Here is a 19,894-nt window from a genome sequence, read left to right on the forward strand (position 1 = left end):
AAGCGCAGGAGAGGTGGTGGGGCCTGATGTGTAAGTGTGGGGAGGGAGAGGAGCAGGCAGCTCCAGGCGTGATGTCGTGAAGCAGCTACCCAGAAACCAGGGTCACCAAGCTGCTTGTGCGTGTGTGGCTGAGTATGACCACAGGAGGCAGAAAGGGTGGAGGAGGAAGGAAGGCTATGCTGAACTTCAAGAAGGTGCATGGAGTATGTGAAATCTGAGCTGTACCCCTGTGCAGGTGTTGAGTCGGATGGGAATTTGTGAACAGCTATGGGGAAAACTCTGTCTTGTAGAATAAGGAAACTACTTGGTCCTGACCTGGTGAAGTGTTGTCAAGACCTAGCCATGGCTTTATCTCCATATATGTATTATGCATCTAAAAGCCAGCCATGGACAGAAGTATTTTTGGTGCTTCTTGCCTTGGTGCATGTTCAGATTTGTTTTTTTCCAAAAGGAAGCTGAAAGCTTCATAACTCTATAAACCCATGAAATTTAAGTTGATGGCTATAAAATTGCACATGATGTTCAGGGATGCTGATCCTAGGCCTGCTCAAATATTGGTACTCAGCACCTGCAAAATAGTCAGGGACCAATTTTTCCAAAAGATTTAGTTCCCACCATTCAGGACAGATTGTCAAAGCTGAAGGAGACTGCTAGTCTCTGCATGCTTCAAAGCAGCCTAGTCCCTAGACACGGTGATCTCAGAGGAGCTCAGTGCTTGTGAAAGTTCAGCTTGACAGGACTTGACTGAACACCTCTGTAATGACCCATTTGTTGTCATTGGCTTGGAGCTGTTGGATGTGGTTCAATGAACAGGTTTAATGGCTGTTTCTGGGAGCCGAGGTCCTTCAGAAACCTTCATGCTCATCTCGAACCCTCCTTGATTTGGCGGTGCTTGCTGCTGCTCTCCTGGGAGGATACTTTTCTGGGTAGGCTCCATCATATGCCCAGGTGCATACAGGGAATGAGGTAACCCCCGTGTCTGGCATGAGTTAGCCTATATCCTCCACTAAGAAATACATCCCCCCTACATTGGGACGAACATAATTAACAAAAGGCTGCTTTGTTTTCTGTCAGTTACATACTTGTCAGCGTTCAGCAGTGTATTAACAAAGCCCCATCTCTGAAGACAGGCTATAGGGGACTTTGCCTTACTGTACACATACATATACTGTACATGATACATACTATCACAAGCCTATGGGCTTTTTTTTTTTTTTTTTTTCCCGGTGCTTGTTGTGTAGACTCATGGCTGTACCCAAGGGCTTGGGCAAAGCTTCTGGCTTGCCTGAGCAAGAACGAGCCACTGGCAGGAGATCAGCTTCACCTGCCTGATTCCCAGAGCTGTTCCCTCTCTGCTTTCTGGCTAACGAGGATTGGATGGCAATCAAAGTCCAAAGGCTGAACAAAGGCATGCCCAGTACAAAACATAGGGACCGGAGCTCTAGAGAGGCTTCCCTGGCTCACAAAGTGGTCGTGGTAAAGGATGGGTGATACTTGCTGTTGTCCTACAGTGCTTTCAGGCCTCTGAGCTGTCTGGATTTATGTGGGATTTATCCTGCCTGAAGGTAGTCAGAGACCGTGGAGTCCTCATTTTAGTAAAAGCAGAGTAAGTCCTATCCTGATAAATATATATTAGAAGACTGAATTACAGCAGCATAAATAAGTCATGCAAATATCCATGTTGTTTTAATACAGTGACACCACCGTAAAACCAAAGTTACATGTTATCTAATTAAATATAGTAAGACATAGAAAAAAGAATGAATGTTTAAATATTAGCAGCTATGCAAAAGTATGAGTACTACATAGAAAACATATAACTATTTCAGAGTGATTGAAGTAAATAAACATCAGGTTCCTACTACTTTTCCCATATTAAAGGCAAACACTATGTTTCTACTGATTTTTCTATATTAAATGCAGTATACCTTTCTGGACAAACAAAGACTACTATACATGGTAACCTATTGCCTAAACAGTGCAAATAAACATTTCTGATGTCCCTTTTAATCCTTAAAAATGTGTGTGTGAGTTCAAAACAAGCATAGCACATACTGTACAGGATTTTTCTGATGCAGTTTTGCTTCTTTCTCTATTCTGTTTTTGTCTGTCACTGTAACTGGAAGAGGATGTCTTTCCAGCCCAGTCTGTCTGCATCTACAACTGCACTGTGCAAGTCAGCACAGTATGAGCATTACCAGAGGCTCTTTTAAAAAAGAAATACAAGCATTATAAAGCAAATGAAAGTCCAGGGCTTTCGCCTTTTCCTACTTCATTAATCAATGTTCAATACGGCAAGAAACAGCAATAAAAAACATTCTGTAAAATGACACTGGAATGCCTTGACCAAATCCTCAGCCCCTTTGCACGCAGAGACTGTAAGGTTATCCCCATGTGAAGGTTTTCCTGGTGTCAGGTGGAGGTGGAGTGCTGTCTTGGGAGTGCTGTTTTTCTCCAGCAGGCTACATCATATATAGATAGCAACATCTCAGTGGCTCTTACCAGTAAGAACAAATTCTAGCAGCTCTGAGGATGAGAAAGGACTCTTTTACCCTTAGCCTTTGGGAATGTGAATACATTTTGGGGAAGGAGAATTTCAAGCAGCTAGAGGAAATGAGACTGCCCAGTAGGGTGAACCCCGATCCCAGAGCACAGCAAAGTGGCTTGGATTTCCCATGGCCACACTGCTTGGCTGTCATGCAACCATGTGGCTGTAGCAGTTTCATCTCCAAGCATGTGCTCTGCAATGCATGGCATCCTAGAGAGGCTGTGAAGTGGCTCAGCCATCTCTGTGTGACAGCAGGTGGGGAGCTCCTTAGGGCTGGGCACAGAGCCCACAGAAGGGTGAAAGGGAAGGGACAAGATGCCTTTCTCCATAATAACATTTAAAAAACAAACAAAAAAAGGTATCTCCAGGCCATATTTTTTACAAGGTACATTAAAAAAAAACGCAGGTCTTCTAATCACTGGCAGGATCCATGACACTCCATCCATCTTCCTAGGTCAGATGTTGCATGAGAACATTACCTGGCTAAATTCAAAGTATTGTCATGCAGCCACAACCACTAGGAATAATGCTAGTAAACAAACACAGTCCTCTCAGCCCTTCTGTCCTGGAAAGTACTTACATGCTGCACTAATATTGGCAAAACAGCTGCAGAGAAAGACAGCATCATGCATTTTACAGCCCCAGCTGAGTTTACGGGAAGAGATGGGACTTCACTTTTCATTGATATAATTTTGTTTTCTTAGCTAAACATTGCTAGTACATGAAATACTAAAGATCTTTGATATATAGCACTAGCAGAAATACCTGTGTATCCTAAAGCTGGCCCCTTTAGGGGGGGCAACAGCAGGGCAGTTCTTTACCAACAGCAAAAAGCAGTGTCATGTAGGGTTTTGCTTTGTTTTACTCTCTCTCAAAAATCCCCAAAAACCTCAATGTAAGAAAACATCTTCTTAAAGTGAGTCAATGTCCATGTGCCCTTTTACCTGGAGGCTCAGCAGACTCGCTTTGCAGTGACCAAGCTCCTGAATCCCCTGGCAACTAATGCTTGATAGCAACTCTCATTTACTGGCGTTTTGCAAACTCATGGACTTCCACTGACTGCAGAGGAATTGCTCCTGACATGTCACTTTATAAAAGAGATTGGATTCTAGTTAACTTGAATTTGTTGCTGTATAACTTGCTTATGCATTAATAAGAGCTTAACTCTGCAACCAAGAGGTTAACAGAAGAGTTTAGAAGACAATAGTTAACTTTTATGAGATGGCTGTGATCCTCAGCTAGGACTGCAGTGTCATTGCTCTGGATTAATCATATCTGAAGATTTGATAAGAAAGTCAGATTCAATTAAAGTCAATTTCTGCTGTGGTGGAGATGGCTGCTGGCATACTGAGAGCTAAGGTTAGGCCACTTGTCCCTGAAACATAGGAGAACCTCCTTCCTTTCAGGCACAGCGTCGCACTGCAGCTGGGTGTGTGGCAGAGGCTCAGAGGGTGCAGGATAACAAAACAGAAAGCTTCAGTGTCCTGCTTGTGTTAGAGATAAAAAAGTATGTTGCCATCCCTGTAAGGTTTACTGAATTTTATAGAAACTAGACATAGTGACATAGGCTTCCTCATTGTTTGGTGACCTCATTTCACTGGTAGGCAGTGTCTGGGACGCAGTGTCACCATTGAGGGGTTCTGGTCCAGGCTGGTCAGAGAGATCTGGGGGAGGAGTGGAGGAAAGGTTGAAACCATCATTGCACAGGGGCACCCCATTGCTGTGGCACACCTTGTACGTGCTGGAGCTGCAGTTTCCTTCGGTGACTGCCAACTGGTTTGTGCCCAGGAGCTTGTGCAAGGCTTCAGCCGGCCAGATTCCTCCATATGTCACAGACAGATTTAGATTGCTTTTGTCTGTCATCGCAGGGATCATCTTCAGGTCTGATCTGCTCTTAAGTTTTTCTGGAAGGTTTGTCTCTGGAGAAGTTGATGGCTGCAGAAAATTTTCCAGTTCAGCTTTTGCTCGAATGCCATCCACTTTATGGATATGAACGTAACCAAAACTCTCTGGGTTAAAGCTTATATCAAAATTCTGCATGGCAAAGGGAACAGCATGGTCAGTTAACAGTGGGTATTAGCTTAAGAGAAAATGTGCTCTGATACTTTGTTTGCTTTTAGAAAGGTATCTGTCATTTCTTTAACTCTGAAAGTAACCCTGAGTGGGCTGAACAGTAGGTTAGCAGAGAATAAACTGTCACGTGGCTTAAAATCCTTTTCCGTATTAATCTGAATCTATCCATTGGCCTCCTGCAGGCAGCATCACTCTCCAGAGCATTTTGTGCTCTACCAAATGTGGTGGGAACTGGAGTTTCAGAGACTTTTCTGAGCCATGCATCTATTGCACACCAGTCATTTCACAGGAATGAGTGTGCCAACCCAGGCAGTTCCTTTCAGTTTTACCTTCCTAATTTAGCAGTGAGGGAAGTAAAAATTTGACACGACTTCCTGAAACACATGAGGAATCCCTGCACTGGGGAGCACAGGGAATAGGAGAGTTGTCTGAGACCTCTTATTAAATTAAAAACGTGTTAATAACGTACCAACTGGAGAGACCAGCACTAATGAATTTCTTAGCAAAAAAATGCAGTAGCCATATAGTTTTAAGGCAACAAGTTAATCCCCCGTCCTACAGTTTGTAACATTTGTCTCTCTGGCTTTTATCTGGCATGGTGTATGAACAATTCTGCTGGCAATATAAGGGTATATGGGCATCAACAGGGATGTTTGCAAAGGGTCCCCTTCCAGCCCCACTTTTACAGTTTCATAGAATCACCAAAGTGTCTCAGTTGGAAAGGACCTCTGGAGTCTAACTGGTCAACCTTCTGCCAGAAGCAGGAATCAGATTAGGTTATCCAGAGCCCTAACAAGCCAAGCCTTTGAACATTTCCAGCAAAGGAGAATCTACTTTTCTAGGCAACCTACACAATGCTTAATTGTTCTGATGGAGAAAAGAAGCTTTCTTATATCCAGATGAAATTTACCCTGAAGTAACATGTGTCTGTTGCCTCTGGTCCTGCCACCATGCAGCCTTGTGGCAACAGTACCTTCACCATCTCTCTACCTACACTTTAGGTATTGGAAGGCTGTGATTAGTAGACCCCACCCCAAGCTTTCTTTTTTCTATAAACAAACTCAGTTCCTTCAGCCTTTCTTCATATATCAAATTCTCCATCTGTCTGTAGCTACTTTGCACAAGTCAAAGCTTGGGCATCAGTTGAATTGTCTGTTATTTCCATACCCTGGACTAGCATCTGCCTGTGCAAATGTGTGCTCTCCTGAGTGAAATGTAGAAGTAATTTCTGAAAGATGTCCCAGTTCAAGCAAATGCATCTACTCTCTCTCACAAGTGTTAGTTTAATTCCCAATGGTTTACACTTAGCTGAAAGCAACAGTGGAAGTACATACATTTTTTGGCTTCTTGCATAGTTGCTCCAGCGTTTTTTTATGATCGGGAAGATTTGGCCACACAGCAGGCTTGATCCTGAAACAGCAACAGTAGACAAAAGGTGGTTCAACAGCAGCAATAGAGGGACATGCTGAGATACCAGAGGTTCATATTGCATCATTTGTACTTATTCTCATAAAGACTGAGGGCTGGCTTGCATTACTCAGAATAACAACAGAGAAGTCTCAGAATAAAACAAAGAGAGGAGAAGAGGAGTCATAAAGGTCACTGAATAGTCATTGTTCTTTTGAGTGCACAGATTGTCACAGTTAAAGAAAGATGCTTCACCAAGTACTGGAAAAGGAGCAAATGATGCCAGCAAAGAGCTCATTTGCATCTAACAGTGTTAACAGGGTTTTACATGATGACACCAATTTCTGCAAGTGAAAAAAGATGCTGTGGTTCAAGTGTAAATTTGCTGATATTTGCCTCTGCATGTTTACGTGTCAAAGAACTGTGCATTGTCCCACTCCTTGGCCAGTTATCTGTGCTTCAGATAGCCGTGTTGTAGCCTTGTCCCACTGGTCTCATTTTTACTGCCTTGATTAGCAAAGTTCTCATGCTGTGCTGCTGGAAACCCTCAGCAATGGTACATTTGGAGAATATTGCCCAACTGACATTAAATCTTGCAGTAATATAGGTACAGCTATAGATGCATATGAATATATATTTTGTTTTATATATGTGTCTGTATATATGGATATATATATACACACATGTATAAAATCCTCTTCTTTTTAAAAGGGAAATATCTGGGTTCAAGAAGTCTTTTTTTTCATGAGCATGTTTTTACATAAGCAGAACTTCTAGCACAGTTAGAGAACTGTAGGTTCTCAGCAACAGTAAAAAGCAAGAGCTAGAAATCTCAAGCTACATCTACACTTGCAAATAAAACAGCACCAGGGAGCATTGTCTAGCAGATAACTCCGGTGCCTAAAATGTTTAATTATTAAAATTGTTCTTGGCATGGTTTGACAGAGGCCAACTAGCATATTCCCATATTCCCCTTGTGTAATTTAGGAGTTAGCACAGCCCAGGTGTTGTCCCCAGAAAGCAACTCGCATGCAGCCCTCTCTCTGGATGTCAGTGGAGCTGGATGTCATGGATGGGCTGCTCCGAACGCTGTTGAACAGCCCTGGGCTTTCTGCCTTGTGAAGGCTCCCTCTCCTATGGTTAAACTTGGGAGTTTCTCATTTTAGATTCTGGTTTCACCAGATTTTCTACATACCTGTTAATTTTCTTAAGTTTGTCAACACTTCTATTATATAGAAGCATATATAGCCACGTATTTAAAAAATATTTTACTGCTGTGTAGCCAATATATCAAAAAAACCCCAATGCAGACACAGGGCTGCCTGTGTAATGAATGTATCTCTGGTCCCGTTCTGCCATGACTGCTTTGGTGGGGGATGTGGAGCCTGATTTTGCCACATGGCTGGCTGGATGTGGACGTGGCTGGGCTGGTGGTCGACACCATCAAGCCCTCGCTGCACGGAGCTGTGCCGTGCTGCTTCTGAAAGTGCTGCAGAGCAAAGGCTCCACTGACTCAGCCTATGAAAGGAAAAGAGGCAATCTCCCCAGTATACCATTTCCACACCTCTTGGGACTTTACTAAAGCTCACTTTCTTTTCTGGATCTTGCTTGAAGCTTTTGAGTCAGATTTGTCTCCAATGAGACACTGACTCTGCAAGTGTTCCCTTGGTGACTTCATCTCCCCAAAGGTTTCAGTGTTTTGATCCCAAGACTGAAGTCTGCTCAAAGCGGTAAGTTATCCTCTTCCTGCCAACACCCCCTTTTGTATTGCCCATTTCTACTTTTTTCCTGCTTTTGGTTGATATAGAGGTCTAGAGATGGAAAAAGAGTAGTTCACAAGTATAAGAAGGAAAGCAATAAGAAGTATCAGAACAGGATTGGCTTCCAACACTTCTTCTGATACAAAGGGACTTAGATTACCTGTTTTCCCAAAAAGTTATGATCAGGACAACCATGACAATGGAGAGTATGAATCCCAGGATGGAGAGCATAAGCACAACCATGCTGCTGTCTAAAGAAAAACAAAGAACATCAGTCAAAACATCTAAACGTCTCACTGTTAAGCCACCATGACTGTAATTTATCAGGTGATAAATTAGAAATTAATGCCAAGCATTGCATTTGCCTATCATTGGGCTGGTGCAGTGGTGCATTTCTCCTGTCTCCCTGAAGGAGGAAAGAGGTAGGTGACCAGAACATCAGCACTTGGCTGAGCTCCAAGCTGGGTTCCCAGATTGGATTAAAGCAGCTCAAAGTCTGCTTTCACTTTCAGCGCATGGAGCCACTGCTCGCTGCATCCTTACAGCAGCACTGAGGTGACTTCCAACAGACATAATGCCAAGGTACCTTGGGGGACCCTAAGGACCAGAAGGATTATTCACATTTACAAGTGCGATGATGAGATTTTATCCCATATTGTATTTGTGATTAAAGTGCCATGCTTGCACGCAGATCCAGGGCCCTGAAATGGGGCATGTTTCATTGCTCTTTGTGCCTTACCTGAAACACTCAGTGCAAGCTGGTTCTTTTCCCTGCACACCAGCAGGCAGCAAGCAGGAGTGAGTCAGTCTTCCCCCTCCCCTCATGTCCTTACAGCAGCACTGCATATGATCTTATTACCCCTGAGTGAGATTTAGTTTTGTGTGGAGAGTCAGCCCCAGACCAGAGCAATACAGCCGCTTTCGGGGCCATCTCCTCCAGGGTGCCTGGTGCCTGTGAGGGCTGACCCTGCCATGGCTGTGGGCTCTTCCCTCCCCGTGCTCTTGTCCCTGCTGCTGCTGGGGATGGCCAGGGAGCCAAGGGCCCCTAGCTCTGCTTTCTGCCAGGTGGACCAAAGTGGTTTCTGCCCTTACAGCTCTCTGTGGAATGCTGCTCTCTTGCAGTTCTGAAGCTCTGGGAAGTGCTCCATTCACTCCACGTGCCCTTAAAATAATCTCCATTGGGCTGGGAACGTACTTTCACCTCATACGATGCATCATTTTCAAGGTTTTTCCCCAGTAATTTTATCTGAAGGTACGGCGTCTCTATTGTCTAAACACACACATAAAAATCTGATTAATTTTCTAGAAGATACAGGAAAAGTTTAACTTTTAAATTTCAGCAAAATGTGTAAGACCAGGTGCATCCTTGCAGTACCATGCTGTTTGCTCCATGTCTTTGGTTATTATACAGGTGGTCATCAGGCCATCGGCCTAGTTTAACAGCAAGGTAGCCCAGCCAGCCAGTATCGAGAAGAAAGACAAACACCAGGTAAAAGCTTCTTGGAAAACAGCTTGAAGTATTAACTGTGCTTTGCTACCACCTGCACTGCAGTGGGAAATGCATGCTTCCTTGGGGAGGCTCAGAAGAGAGAGGGGAAAAATACATTTTGCAGCATAAAAAGACAGCTTCTGAAAGAACAGCTACAGGAAAGAAGCTGAAATCCCACAGCGCAGCTCTGGTGCTCTTTGTTTCAGTGCATTTCATTGCCTGAAACCTTTTTCTACTTACAGTTCTCCTCTGTTCCTGCTGTAAGAAACAGGTACAGTCCACGCTTTCAAGCATCTGGACTAGTGTTTGCACAGGTGCTCTTGTGACAGGGGACACAGAGGTCTCAGCAGCTGGGCAGCCCACACCAGATCCAGTTCACAAGCTGCTGCAGCTTGAGACACCATCTGAGGGTGGGAAAGCTGCAGGGCTGCACCCGAAGCCTGGAGAGGCTCAGTGAAAAAGGGACACAAAGAAACTATTGCTAAATAAGAAAAGGGGTCATTCAATTTACTGACTGATGAGCATAGAAAATAAAAGCAAAACCACTGTAGCAACATAGCAAGCCATCCATACACTTAGGATTATGTCTTAGATTAGATTAGGCATTATGTCTTCCCACTGCAAAGCCCGAACAAATAAAACTTCGTTAGCCCAGAGAAGTGTATAACAGGCATGGATGCTGTCGGTCTGGAATTGTTTTGGCTGATGACATTTCCAAATGCCAAACACTGTATCTTTCCAAGTTTTCAGCTGGAGAACTGTAGAAATGCAGATCTGAAGGTTTTTACATGGTCTGGTATTTCTGGTAATGTTTAATTTTGGAAATTAGTGTAAGCTCACCAACACATCATCACTTACCTTCCAAGTGCCTTCTTCCTGCCGATAGGCTATTTGGTGTATTAATTTGTCCCTTAGGTATTTCTTCCATGAGTGTGGGGTACTATAATGAATAAGATATTCATTTGCTTCCTTTTGGTATGTGATGTTTATATTGAATGGTACTTCAGGCTTAACTGCAAATGATAACAAACCAGGATATAACAGGAGTAGCACAGTGTTACTACAAAATAAACAGGTTTTGAAAAGCAAGAAGTAACTTCAAGTTACGCTCCCATCAGGGTGACCTATCTTGAGCAAGAGCTGGCCTGAGCCGGATGAGCCTCATGCTGAGCCCCAGCTCATCCTTACACCTAGGTCCTGAGACTTCCTAGGGATGTGCCATTTAGTCTTGGAAAGCAATTTCTGAGCAGCCCCACTTCTGCGGTAGTATTGCTTGAAGACCTGAAATTCAGCCCCTCTAACCCATGCTCTGAGATGGAGGTCCCATGGCAAAACCCGTCGCTGTGCTGGGAGGAAGGCACTGGGGAGCAAACTGGGCATGGGTGCAACTGCTGGTGGTCGTCAGGGTGGTGGGGTAGGCGTAGGGACAAAGTATGACAGTGTTAGATATAACAGAGGGGGCTGTGGCTCCAGGCCCTTGCTATGAACCCACACCTGACCTGGCCTGCAGGAGACTGTGTCAAATGACCGCCTGTGCCAGTACATGCGTTCCAAAGTGCAGCCCTCAGCACTGTCCCCAAGCTGTGCCTGAGGTCTGCAGGAACCTGTCTCTGTGCTCCTGATGCTTCCTGAATGTGCCATGTAAAGTACGCCAGCTTTCACAGGAACAGAGACCCCACCTCTTTCCTCTCAGGAAAATGCATATAGCCAGAAATTAGGCCCATTCCTTCTAAAGCCCCAAAATACTTAAACCTTCCATGTGAGACCCACAGTTTCTAGAGGAGAGACCACCAAAGATGGTCCAGGCTGGCCCATAAACTGAGAGGTAATGTAAGATTATTAGAAAACTACTGGACTGGGGCAGAAACGTTTCATAAAATACAGATGTTGCAGAGCCTGTTGCCAAAGGAAGGCAAAGCAATATGGCACCACAGCAGAACGGAGCCACGCTACATGGGCTTCTCTGCAGCCCTTGAATGAGACCAGCTCCCCAGAGGGATAAGTACTAAGAAGCCCCTCTTTCCCTAGGTTCCCTATTTCTCAGCTCAGGCAGGTCCCCAACACAGCTTTGACAAGCCTGTCCTGGGCTCTCGGCATCCCTTCGCTGTGGGACGCCTGAGCGCCATGTTCAGACAACAGGCTTCACCAAGAAGCAAGGTGCAAAAAAGTGAGATCTTGCAACCTCGGTGTCCCTGTGCTACCAAGCTCACACTAGACTTGGGGTGGTCAGTCCTGGAAGTACACAGTCCCTAGGAAGAGAAGAACAAAATGTCCCTGCTGGACAGTTCATCCTTGCCTAGGAACAGCTGCTTCACCAAGTGCATGACTCAGTCTGTGTCCAGGTCAGGGCAGTGTCAAAATAGGCCAGAATTCAGCGGCACTTTTTGAATGGAGGTTAGTCATGTCTGGCTTGGAAGCCAGGGGAACACCACACACTGCCAACACCCCAATCCGAGCTACATGCTCTGCTAGGACACTGTTTTATACTGCCTCTGTGTCATCCAGATTGATGCTTAGGCTTTGCACTAGGCTGGGTTTTTTTTTTCCTTCAGTAACTCCTGTGTCTTAAAAACATCTAAAATGTTCAGTGTCTTACCAATGTCAGTTACAACCAGACTCTTGCAGATCCTTCTCTTCATCTCAGTGTCCATGCAAAGGTCTTTGTTGGAGAGTATATCAGTGAATTCTAGGAAATACACATCTTCCTGTTTCTCCATATTGAAGCACACGTAATCGCTGTCTTCTTTGGTACTGTTGACCGAAGTGACACAATGTTAATTTTTTTCTCAGTCTTACTGTAACATAGTAAGGGGTGAATCCTGGTTGCTCATTTCACATTAACTGAAGTGAGACTCCATGTGAAATAAGAAAAAAATGCCACACAAATAAGGACTTTAAAAGATTGATAGTGTTTTTCCTTATGGTCCTTGAGGACAATACTCAAGTGACATGTATCCAAGTAAGAGTCCTGGAGCTCTCCAAGAAAAAAATGCAATTATTAAATTGGAGATGTATGTGTTAAAAACCTTTGTGTCTTTAAAAATTATCTTACTGGTGCCGTTTTTAAATATAGGGCAATAGATTTGGATGCTCACTGAAGATAAAGACAAATTTCTTATTGACCAAAGTCGTAGCAAATACAGACTCAAGTCAGCCAGGCCGTGAAAGGGTCCTATGGCACAGTTTCAGCAGTGGAAACATATCTGTGTGTTCCTCCATCCGTGCGACACCTGTGTTTGAGGACTTTCATAAAATTTCAGCCAAAATCCAGAATCAACCTCATGAAATAGAAAGATTCTAATAAACTAGGTGGAAAAAAAGTAGTGATTACAATAGCATGATAAAAAAAATAAAAATCTGCTTCTGCTGGCTGCCACAGAACTTTCAGTTTCAGGAAAAACAGGCAAAGGGAAAAGCAGAAGTATTCTAAAGAAACCAAACCTGAGCTTCTTCAACTTGGTGTATCACTTAAAAAGAAGGTGGAAAAGAGTTTCAAGAAGAAACTCAAAAAGAAGTGGAGGTGATTGATGTGTTTCGTAACTGTCTGGGTTTTGTATATTCATTCCAGCATGTGCAAAGACAACTGCTTAATTTTTTCCTTACCTACATAAAGGCATTTTCACTGCAGTAGAAAATCAGCCTTCTTGCCAAAGAATTTTCTGTGGGAAGGGTCTGCCTCTTCAAAAACTTTTTTTCACTAGATAAAGGCTAGGTTTGATTTCCTAACAATATCATTTGATTTAATGGAAAAATGCTCAGTTCATGCTAGGCTGCATCTGTAATTAAAGGTGTTCCAGAGAAGCAGAGGCAAGATCAGGACTATCAGAGACATTATAAAGCCCTTTACAGACCCTTCCAGATGACTTTTTTTCTTACTAGGGAAGTTATATTCTATTTCAGTAAACTCTTCTTCTTTGCTGAATAGAGTAGTCAAGCTCAGCAAAACACTCTGAAACAGAATTTTGTCTAGCTTTGCTGTTCCTGTGTCCCAGCGTAGGGCAACAGGATTCACCAGGGCTTAGCACTTTGCTTTCCAGAAGTTTACCAAAGGATGGACTGATAGCACTTACCACAGGGATAGGGTATAGTTAGTGTTGTGAGGAGGCAGCTCAGTAAAATTGCAGGTCAGGCTGCTATAGGAACCCTTAAATTCCAGATGACTGAAACAGTCGATGTCAAAATTGTCTGGTTCATCATCTCCAAAAGTCCCTAAGGAGAGATTAGTAGGATGTTACTGAAGCAAACCCATGAGTGTATTCGATTTGCAGCTCCATTGTATAGGAGGTTGTTTCTTTACATGGTTGCCTGAAAGGAAGAGGATCGACCCACCTGTTTTGTAAGAAGCAAAGAAAGCTTGTTTCAAAATGAAATTAAAGGCCACTTGCACCTTTCGGGTTTGCTTTCCCCGCATGCCAGTGAAGCCCTGCCACTTACCACGCACATAGATACATTCTGCATCACCGGTCTGTGAACTATAAAAAGACATAGCGTTGCAGATGGTTTAGTCAGACAAGACACCCTACGTCTCTTCTATTAATCACTGGCAAAGAAGGGCACTGATGTTGACCTGTAAGCCTCAGTAAAAAAGTCCCAGTGTCAAGTGCGAGACAGAAAAACACATTGTTCACACTGCAGTTTAATTCCTCCTAAGTCTGAGCCAGGGACAGGAGCATTCTCATTTTAAAATTACGGATAAACTTTATGCCAAGATAACACCAGGACCTACTCTATCTGAAAATCACCTCAGAACTTTCTCAAACAGGTTTTCCTATTAAGAGCCACAAAATTCTGCTATCCTGGGGCATGCGAAGCAGGGCAAGTTCATGGTGCCTGCTGAAAAGCAGATTATTCAAGTCAAGGACTGAAACACTCTTAAAAATAAGTAGAACAGAAACATGCACTGGGGGATATACTCTGCACAGTCACTGCCAGAGGTGTCTGGGACTGATGCTTGAGGGTAACATCTGTTCAAGAGCAAGGGCTAGTTTCAACGGGAGTTTTTGTATGGGAATTTTAGCTCAAGACAGCCTGAAATTGCATCAAACACCTTGTAGCTCCAAAGTGGCAGATCCACAGCAGAGAATGCATGCTCAGCAGTTGCCATGGCTTCACCTGCATCAGGACCAGCCATGCTGCAGGTGGCCAAGCATGCCCAAACAGCATCCTCTGGCCTCTGCTCTGCCCCTGCCTGTGCTGTGATGGTCTGGCCTGTCACCAGGTTCCTGAGAAGACTGGAAAATTAAATGGGTGGGTTTAGGAAAGCAAGAGTATTTTGGTATCATGAGATAATTAAGCCACATTTTGATTATACTGCAAAGTTTTCTGAAATGTCACAAATTTGGGCTCAGGAGGGAAAGCTCAGACTTTCTGCCAGAATGCTTGGCTTCCTGCAGATTTGCTTTGATGACTAATAACACAATCACGATTTGACTAAGAGCTTATGTCTCAAGTCCTACACTTGGCAGGTATGAGGTCAGTGAAGCAAAACCTGATGCTTCTGAGAGGAGTCCTCTCCGGTGGAAACTGCCGGTTCAGCCTCATTTCATAAAATCTCACCTACTGTAGACGAGCAGACAGGGAAAGGGTAATTGCCGTGACCCCTTAATGGATCCTCGGGGCAGGAGTGTCTCTGCCTTCTTTTACCAGTGGTTAAGGGTAGCTGTGGTGATACATAACCCTCTTTCCCATGTCCAGCGGCTATTCCCCATCTCCTACTTGGTGTCCTCCTACCCACTGCTCAGGCATGGCCTTGTCGTGCAGGGCACCTACCACTGCAAGAACAGGACCGTGGCTGCTCTGGGCATATCAGTGACTCACACTCACTAACAGACAGTGTGGGAAAATGCCCATGGAAACATTTCAAATGGAAAATCCCTCCCAGAGGAAATGATGGTCATCTCTGCTGTCACTTAGGTGAAATGAATCACTGAGACATGACCGGCTACTTCGATACCAGATTCGTAGTCCTGCTGGTGATGTCCTGGCCAATCCTGCCAGTGCACACCGAGACGCACAGACCGTAGACCTAGTCCAGCATGGGAGCACATCTGAAGATCTGAAACGGTCATAGTTTGACAGCAGGTAGAAAGCAGGGGAGAGTTTGTTGATTGCCTTAAAACCTAAGTAAAGAGCATTATGCCGCAGGGTCACTATCAGCAGCACTTCCTTCTGACCTCGGAGCTGAGGTGCATCTGGATCAGCTTTTGAGTAAGAAAAGAAATTCAGAAGTCAATCAGGAATGTAGAGAAAAATGCAAAAGCAGTGTGGGCAGGGACTAGGAAGGGGGCTGCTCCCACCAGTACCTGTGGCGGGCAGCAGGAGGGATGAGAGCATCTGATGCTGCACTAATCTGGAACTCAGCAGCAGATCTATCCCCTGCGCTAAGATGTAGTAGCCATTTACCACCATGAGCAACCAGTGCTAAGGGGCAATTACTGATCTCACTGCAGCTCTGGTGGGGTCTGTCCCAGGGGTAGCTCAGCTCTCCCTGAAAGGCATCAAAATGCTGTGCCTTCCACCAGCGGTGCTGCTTTGAGGGATAATCTGTGCACTACAGCCACAGACAAGGCAGGTGCTGCACAGAGTTACTCTATTTGACCACTACATTCAAGAGGTCAGTGCAACTCCAGGACGAACCCTGCAGCAGTTTCCTACATGTTGAAATACATACATCTTGATCAATGCAGCCCTGAGACATTTGGGCAGACATACATGTACAGAAATGTGTATTACATAAAATTACATATTTGCAGGTAAAAATGTGTGCATAGAGATACACACGTATTCAAAATTCAGGGGATAACAAGTAAGCTGAAATGAATCTGCGTAAAATGGAAAACCCCCATATTTTGTATAGATAGATACACCCAAAACTCAAATGTCACATTTTACGCCTCTCTAAGACTTTACTTGCAATTACCAGTAGACTGACTTATTTATACTGATAGATACCTCAAGACATTAAAACTTACGAGCTAGGATGACCTATCTTCCTTCATATGAGAGAGAGAGAGAGAGATACTTCTTGGTGCTCTCTGTACATGCAGACTACATATATCTGATTTTGCATAAACACACAAACCTGATAATCATCATATTAATAAACGGCATATGAGAAACAACTTTTTAGCTGGCTGCTGCTGCTTTGCAGAGATGTGACAGAACTCTTAATTCATATTCTATCTGGCTTACTGCAAAATGAAAAGAAAGAAAAAGTCTTTATCCTGCAGTTTCAACAGCCATGTAAGGTTTCACCAGCACAGTGCACCTTTGATACTGCACTGGAAGGAAAGCTGACTTTGCCTCTTTGACACCAAATTTTCACATTGTGATTATGTGATCCCTTATTCATGGAAACAACATCATAAGCATAAATAATTAAATAATAATTAAATGATAATTAAACCTCATAAACAGTGTTAAGCAAGCAATTTGAAATGTTTTTTCTGGTATGATTCCTCCACGACTAATTAATTTTTTTTTTGTCTGACATAAATATGCATGTAGCCTCAGCTACACTTCTTCCCTAAACCTCAGAACATCCACACATGAATGTGTTTGCTATGTGAATGGTTTTGATGACTGCACCATGACTCACACTGCTAAGGACTCTTTCCACAATGTAAAGTTTACAGGATAATTTTTTATTTTTTTTCCTTGAGAAGCCCAGATCAGGCAAAGCCCTGAGTCTGGCTTAGCTGAAATCAAGGCAGGGCTTGAGGTGGGGCAATTCTAAGCAGGAGTAAAACTGCTCTTAGAGCTACAGCCATGGCAGGGACTTCACAGAAATGGTTGTCTCTTGGGTTGGGGCAGCACCCAGCAGGCTGGTGCAGATCACAGCAGGAATCATGAGCCTTTACCAAGAGAGGAGTCTTAGCAGAGGCTGTGGACATGCTTCAGCTTTAAAGTCTGAAGCCACCGGGACTAGCAACAACATGTGAAATCAATGGCACTGTTAAGCACCTGCAGAATCTGTGACTGAATTTCCAAGGTCAGTGAAGTGACTGCCTCCAAAGGCGGAGTAAGGCAAGGTCTCTCGCGCTGATCCGATTTAGGAAGAACTTGTTTTACTAACTGTAGTTTTGAGGTGGGTTGCATAAAAAGAACAAGGGTGGGTAGGAGGACCACTGAAGCCAGCTGAGCCATCCGTGAGCTCCTGCAGCCTGCTGCCCCCTGCTCCCCCTGCTCATGCCCTCCTGCATGGCCATGGCTGCCCCTTCTTAGCGCTGCTGACAGCTCTCTTAGGGCTTCTGGGGACCTCCACCAGCTCTGCCAAGCTGGGGGACAGCACCTGGGGGGCAGGCTGCTGCTCAGCAAGGAAGAGATGAAGGCAAAAGCTGCAATGAGCTTTTCCTTCCTCTGCCCCTAAGAAGGGGTGAGCTCATGCCTGTGATGGCTAGCAGCACTTTGACAGGAGGAAGGGCGAGTCAGAAAGGTGAAGAATGAAAGCCAACATCCATCACAGGTGAATTTACCCTGGATTGTTTAATTTATTGACCAAACCCACAAAACTCATGAAGAAATCATAAAAGCTGCTAATTGCTCAGTGGGGATTTTCTGAATCTGTTTGTCTTTAATTCTAAGCAAATTATGGTTTAGTGGAAGTTAAGTCAGTCGTTCCAGCTTTTGGGAAGCCCTAAAGGTTTCAGTGACACGCATGATAAATCTCTAGGGTTAACCATTCACCACCACTGGTGCTTGCCAAAGCTGGCTCTGAACAGCTGCAGACTGTATAAATTAAAGGCAAATAGAAAAAAAACATGGCTCTTAGATGCACTTCTGAGACACTCACTGTTTTCCTCTAACTAAAAAAAATTATTGCATATATCTATCTATGTATATATGCATGTATGCACATACATATGTGTTATATAATACGTGACACACAGGGGAAAATGAGATTCCCCGTCTGTGAGATAGCGTAGGAACACAGCCATTAACTTCCTAAAAACCAAAACCTCTTTTGCTTCCAAACAAGGGAGCCCTAAAACTACCAGTAACTGAGTGAGTGCCCATGTCCTTCAGGCACAGTGCAACAAATTGTCACTACTGTTTGTTTAGTTTTAGACAAGTAAGAGTTTAACAGATCCAGGACTGAATCTGTAAATCCATTTTTTTTCAGCTGCCTTTTCAGAAAAGGGACAGCACACTTGAAACAGTGGTTTTATTGCCGCTCTTTATGATTTGATTTTTTATTTTGAAGCTACTAAATAATTTTCACTTCTCTAAATGAGGTAATGAAATCTGCAATAAGATCAAATTTAAGCTGTTGAATGCATTTAGAATTATTTTGCTGAGTAAGGGATGAATGGTCTTAGTGATGGGCTGTGAGAACTCCCTGGTTGAGTTGCTGCTTCAGCCATACTACAAGGGACACTGGGACTGTGCCCCAGAAATACCTGATGCAATTGCTTAAAGAAAGAGAAAAGAGAAGTGGAAAATTTGGGCCAAGTTTGAGGTACATTGAAACGTTTTCTCTGGAGGAAACTGCCAAGAAAAGCAAAAGAAGCCAGAACCTCACCCTTCTCTGATAGCAGCTCAGAGCTACCGTGGACTGCAGAAGAGTCAAGCAGTACCCTACTCCCAGGCATAACTCCTCACATGAGCAGTAGATATGAGAGAGGATTAATGGGTCTGATCTTGCATGCCCTCTGCGTACAGCAATGGTGTCCCTCATGTCATACAAATGTGGACATTACAAGGACAGGAGACTTGGGAATTAAATTAAATAGGTATCCTCTGCCCCACATCTGCCTCAGATACTGGCACTGGAAGAAAGAGACTGGAAGCTAAAACACTAACACGTTTAACCCAGCAGTTGCATTCTGGAGCTTTTAACTTAGTTTTTTCAAGGTCATACATGAGTGGAAAGATGAAGATGAAATGACTCACCATCACCATCTGCTGAGGTGCAACCACTTTCCCCAAAAGTGGTGTGAAGAAACAAGGCGAAAATGCTCAATGCTGTACTCGTCTGTGTCATCCTGAGCATGCTGCATGTGTACAGTACATGTGCGTGCGAAACCTGCACTCACTTGCTTTATACTAGGCGCAGAACAAACCCATTGCCTGATAAAGAGACGTCAGGCAAGGGGAAATGTAAACATGCCGACAAGGATGGCTAGTGGCAGAGAGCAGGAAGCCAGTGTGAAGATACTTGCGGAGCTTTTACTTTGAAACATGCTTCCCACTTCAAAACTAAGGACCTTCTGTATCAGGCCCACTGACTCACTGGACGAAATCTGGTCAAGTCCAGTGGGTCGGGAGCACATTTTACAGATGGTTCTCCTGGCTTGGCTAGTGGGATTCTTGCTGCTGGTTTCCCTGAGAGCACAGTTTAGCCCTCTCATCCACTTTCCTCTTGATGGCGATACACAGGTCCAATCCAGGTATGAAACATTGAGAGTGATATCTGCTACTTATTCTTTAAGTGTTGGCATCAAAAGCAGTGTGACCAGCAGGTCGAGGAAGGTGGTTCTGCCCCTCTACTCCATGCTGGTGAGACACCACCTCGGGTAATGTGTCCAGATCTGGAGCCTCCAGCACAGGAAAGACATGGACCTGTTGGAGTGGGTCCACTGGAGGGACACAAAGATGATCAAATAATGGACCACATCT

At 44.1% G+C, this 19,894-nt stretch overlaps 1 protein-coding gene across 2 annotated transcripts; it reads right to left on the reverse strand.

Annotated features, from left to right (window-relative positions):
- Positions 1 to 1,660: 1,660 nt before the first annotated feature.
- Positions 1,661 to 19,385, reverse strand: IL7R (interleukin 7 receptor). Of its 2 annotated transcripts, none has more exons than XM_040579296.1 (8): positions 19,169 to 19,385; positions 13,348 to 13,486; positions 11,874 to 12,028; positions 10,136 to 10,290; positions 8,881 to 9,058; positions 7,949 to 8,039; positions 5,956 to 6,031; positions 1,661 to 4,582 (listed from the first exon to the last, which is right to left on the reverse strand). In XM_040579296.1, the coding sequence occupies exons 1-8, from the start codon at positions 19,266 to 19,268 to the stop codon at positions 4,079 to 4,081; spliced, it is 1,398 nt and encodes a 465-aa protein (XP_040435230.1). In that variant the 5' UTR covers positions 19,269 to 19,385; the 3' UTR covers positions 1,661 to 4,078. The 2 variants fall into 2 exon arrangements, with proteins under 2 accessions (XP_040435230.1, XP_040435231.1); XM_040579297.1 differs by having other exon boundaries at positions 1,661 to 4,483; positions 19,169 to 19,361.
- Between the last annotated feature and the right edge of the window lie 509 nt (positions 19,386 to 19,894).

The sequence above is a fragment of the Falco naumanni genome, chromosome Z (genome assembly GCF_017639655.2).
Source record: "Falco naumanni isolate bFalNau1 chromosome Z, bFalNau1.pat, whole genome shotgun sequence".
Lineage (NCBI taxonomy): Eukaryota > Metazoa > Chordata > Aves > Falconiformes > Falconidae > Falco > Falco naumanni.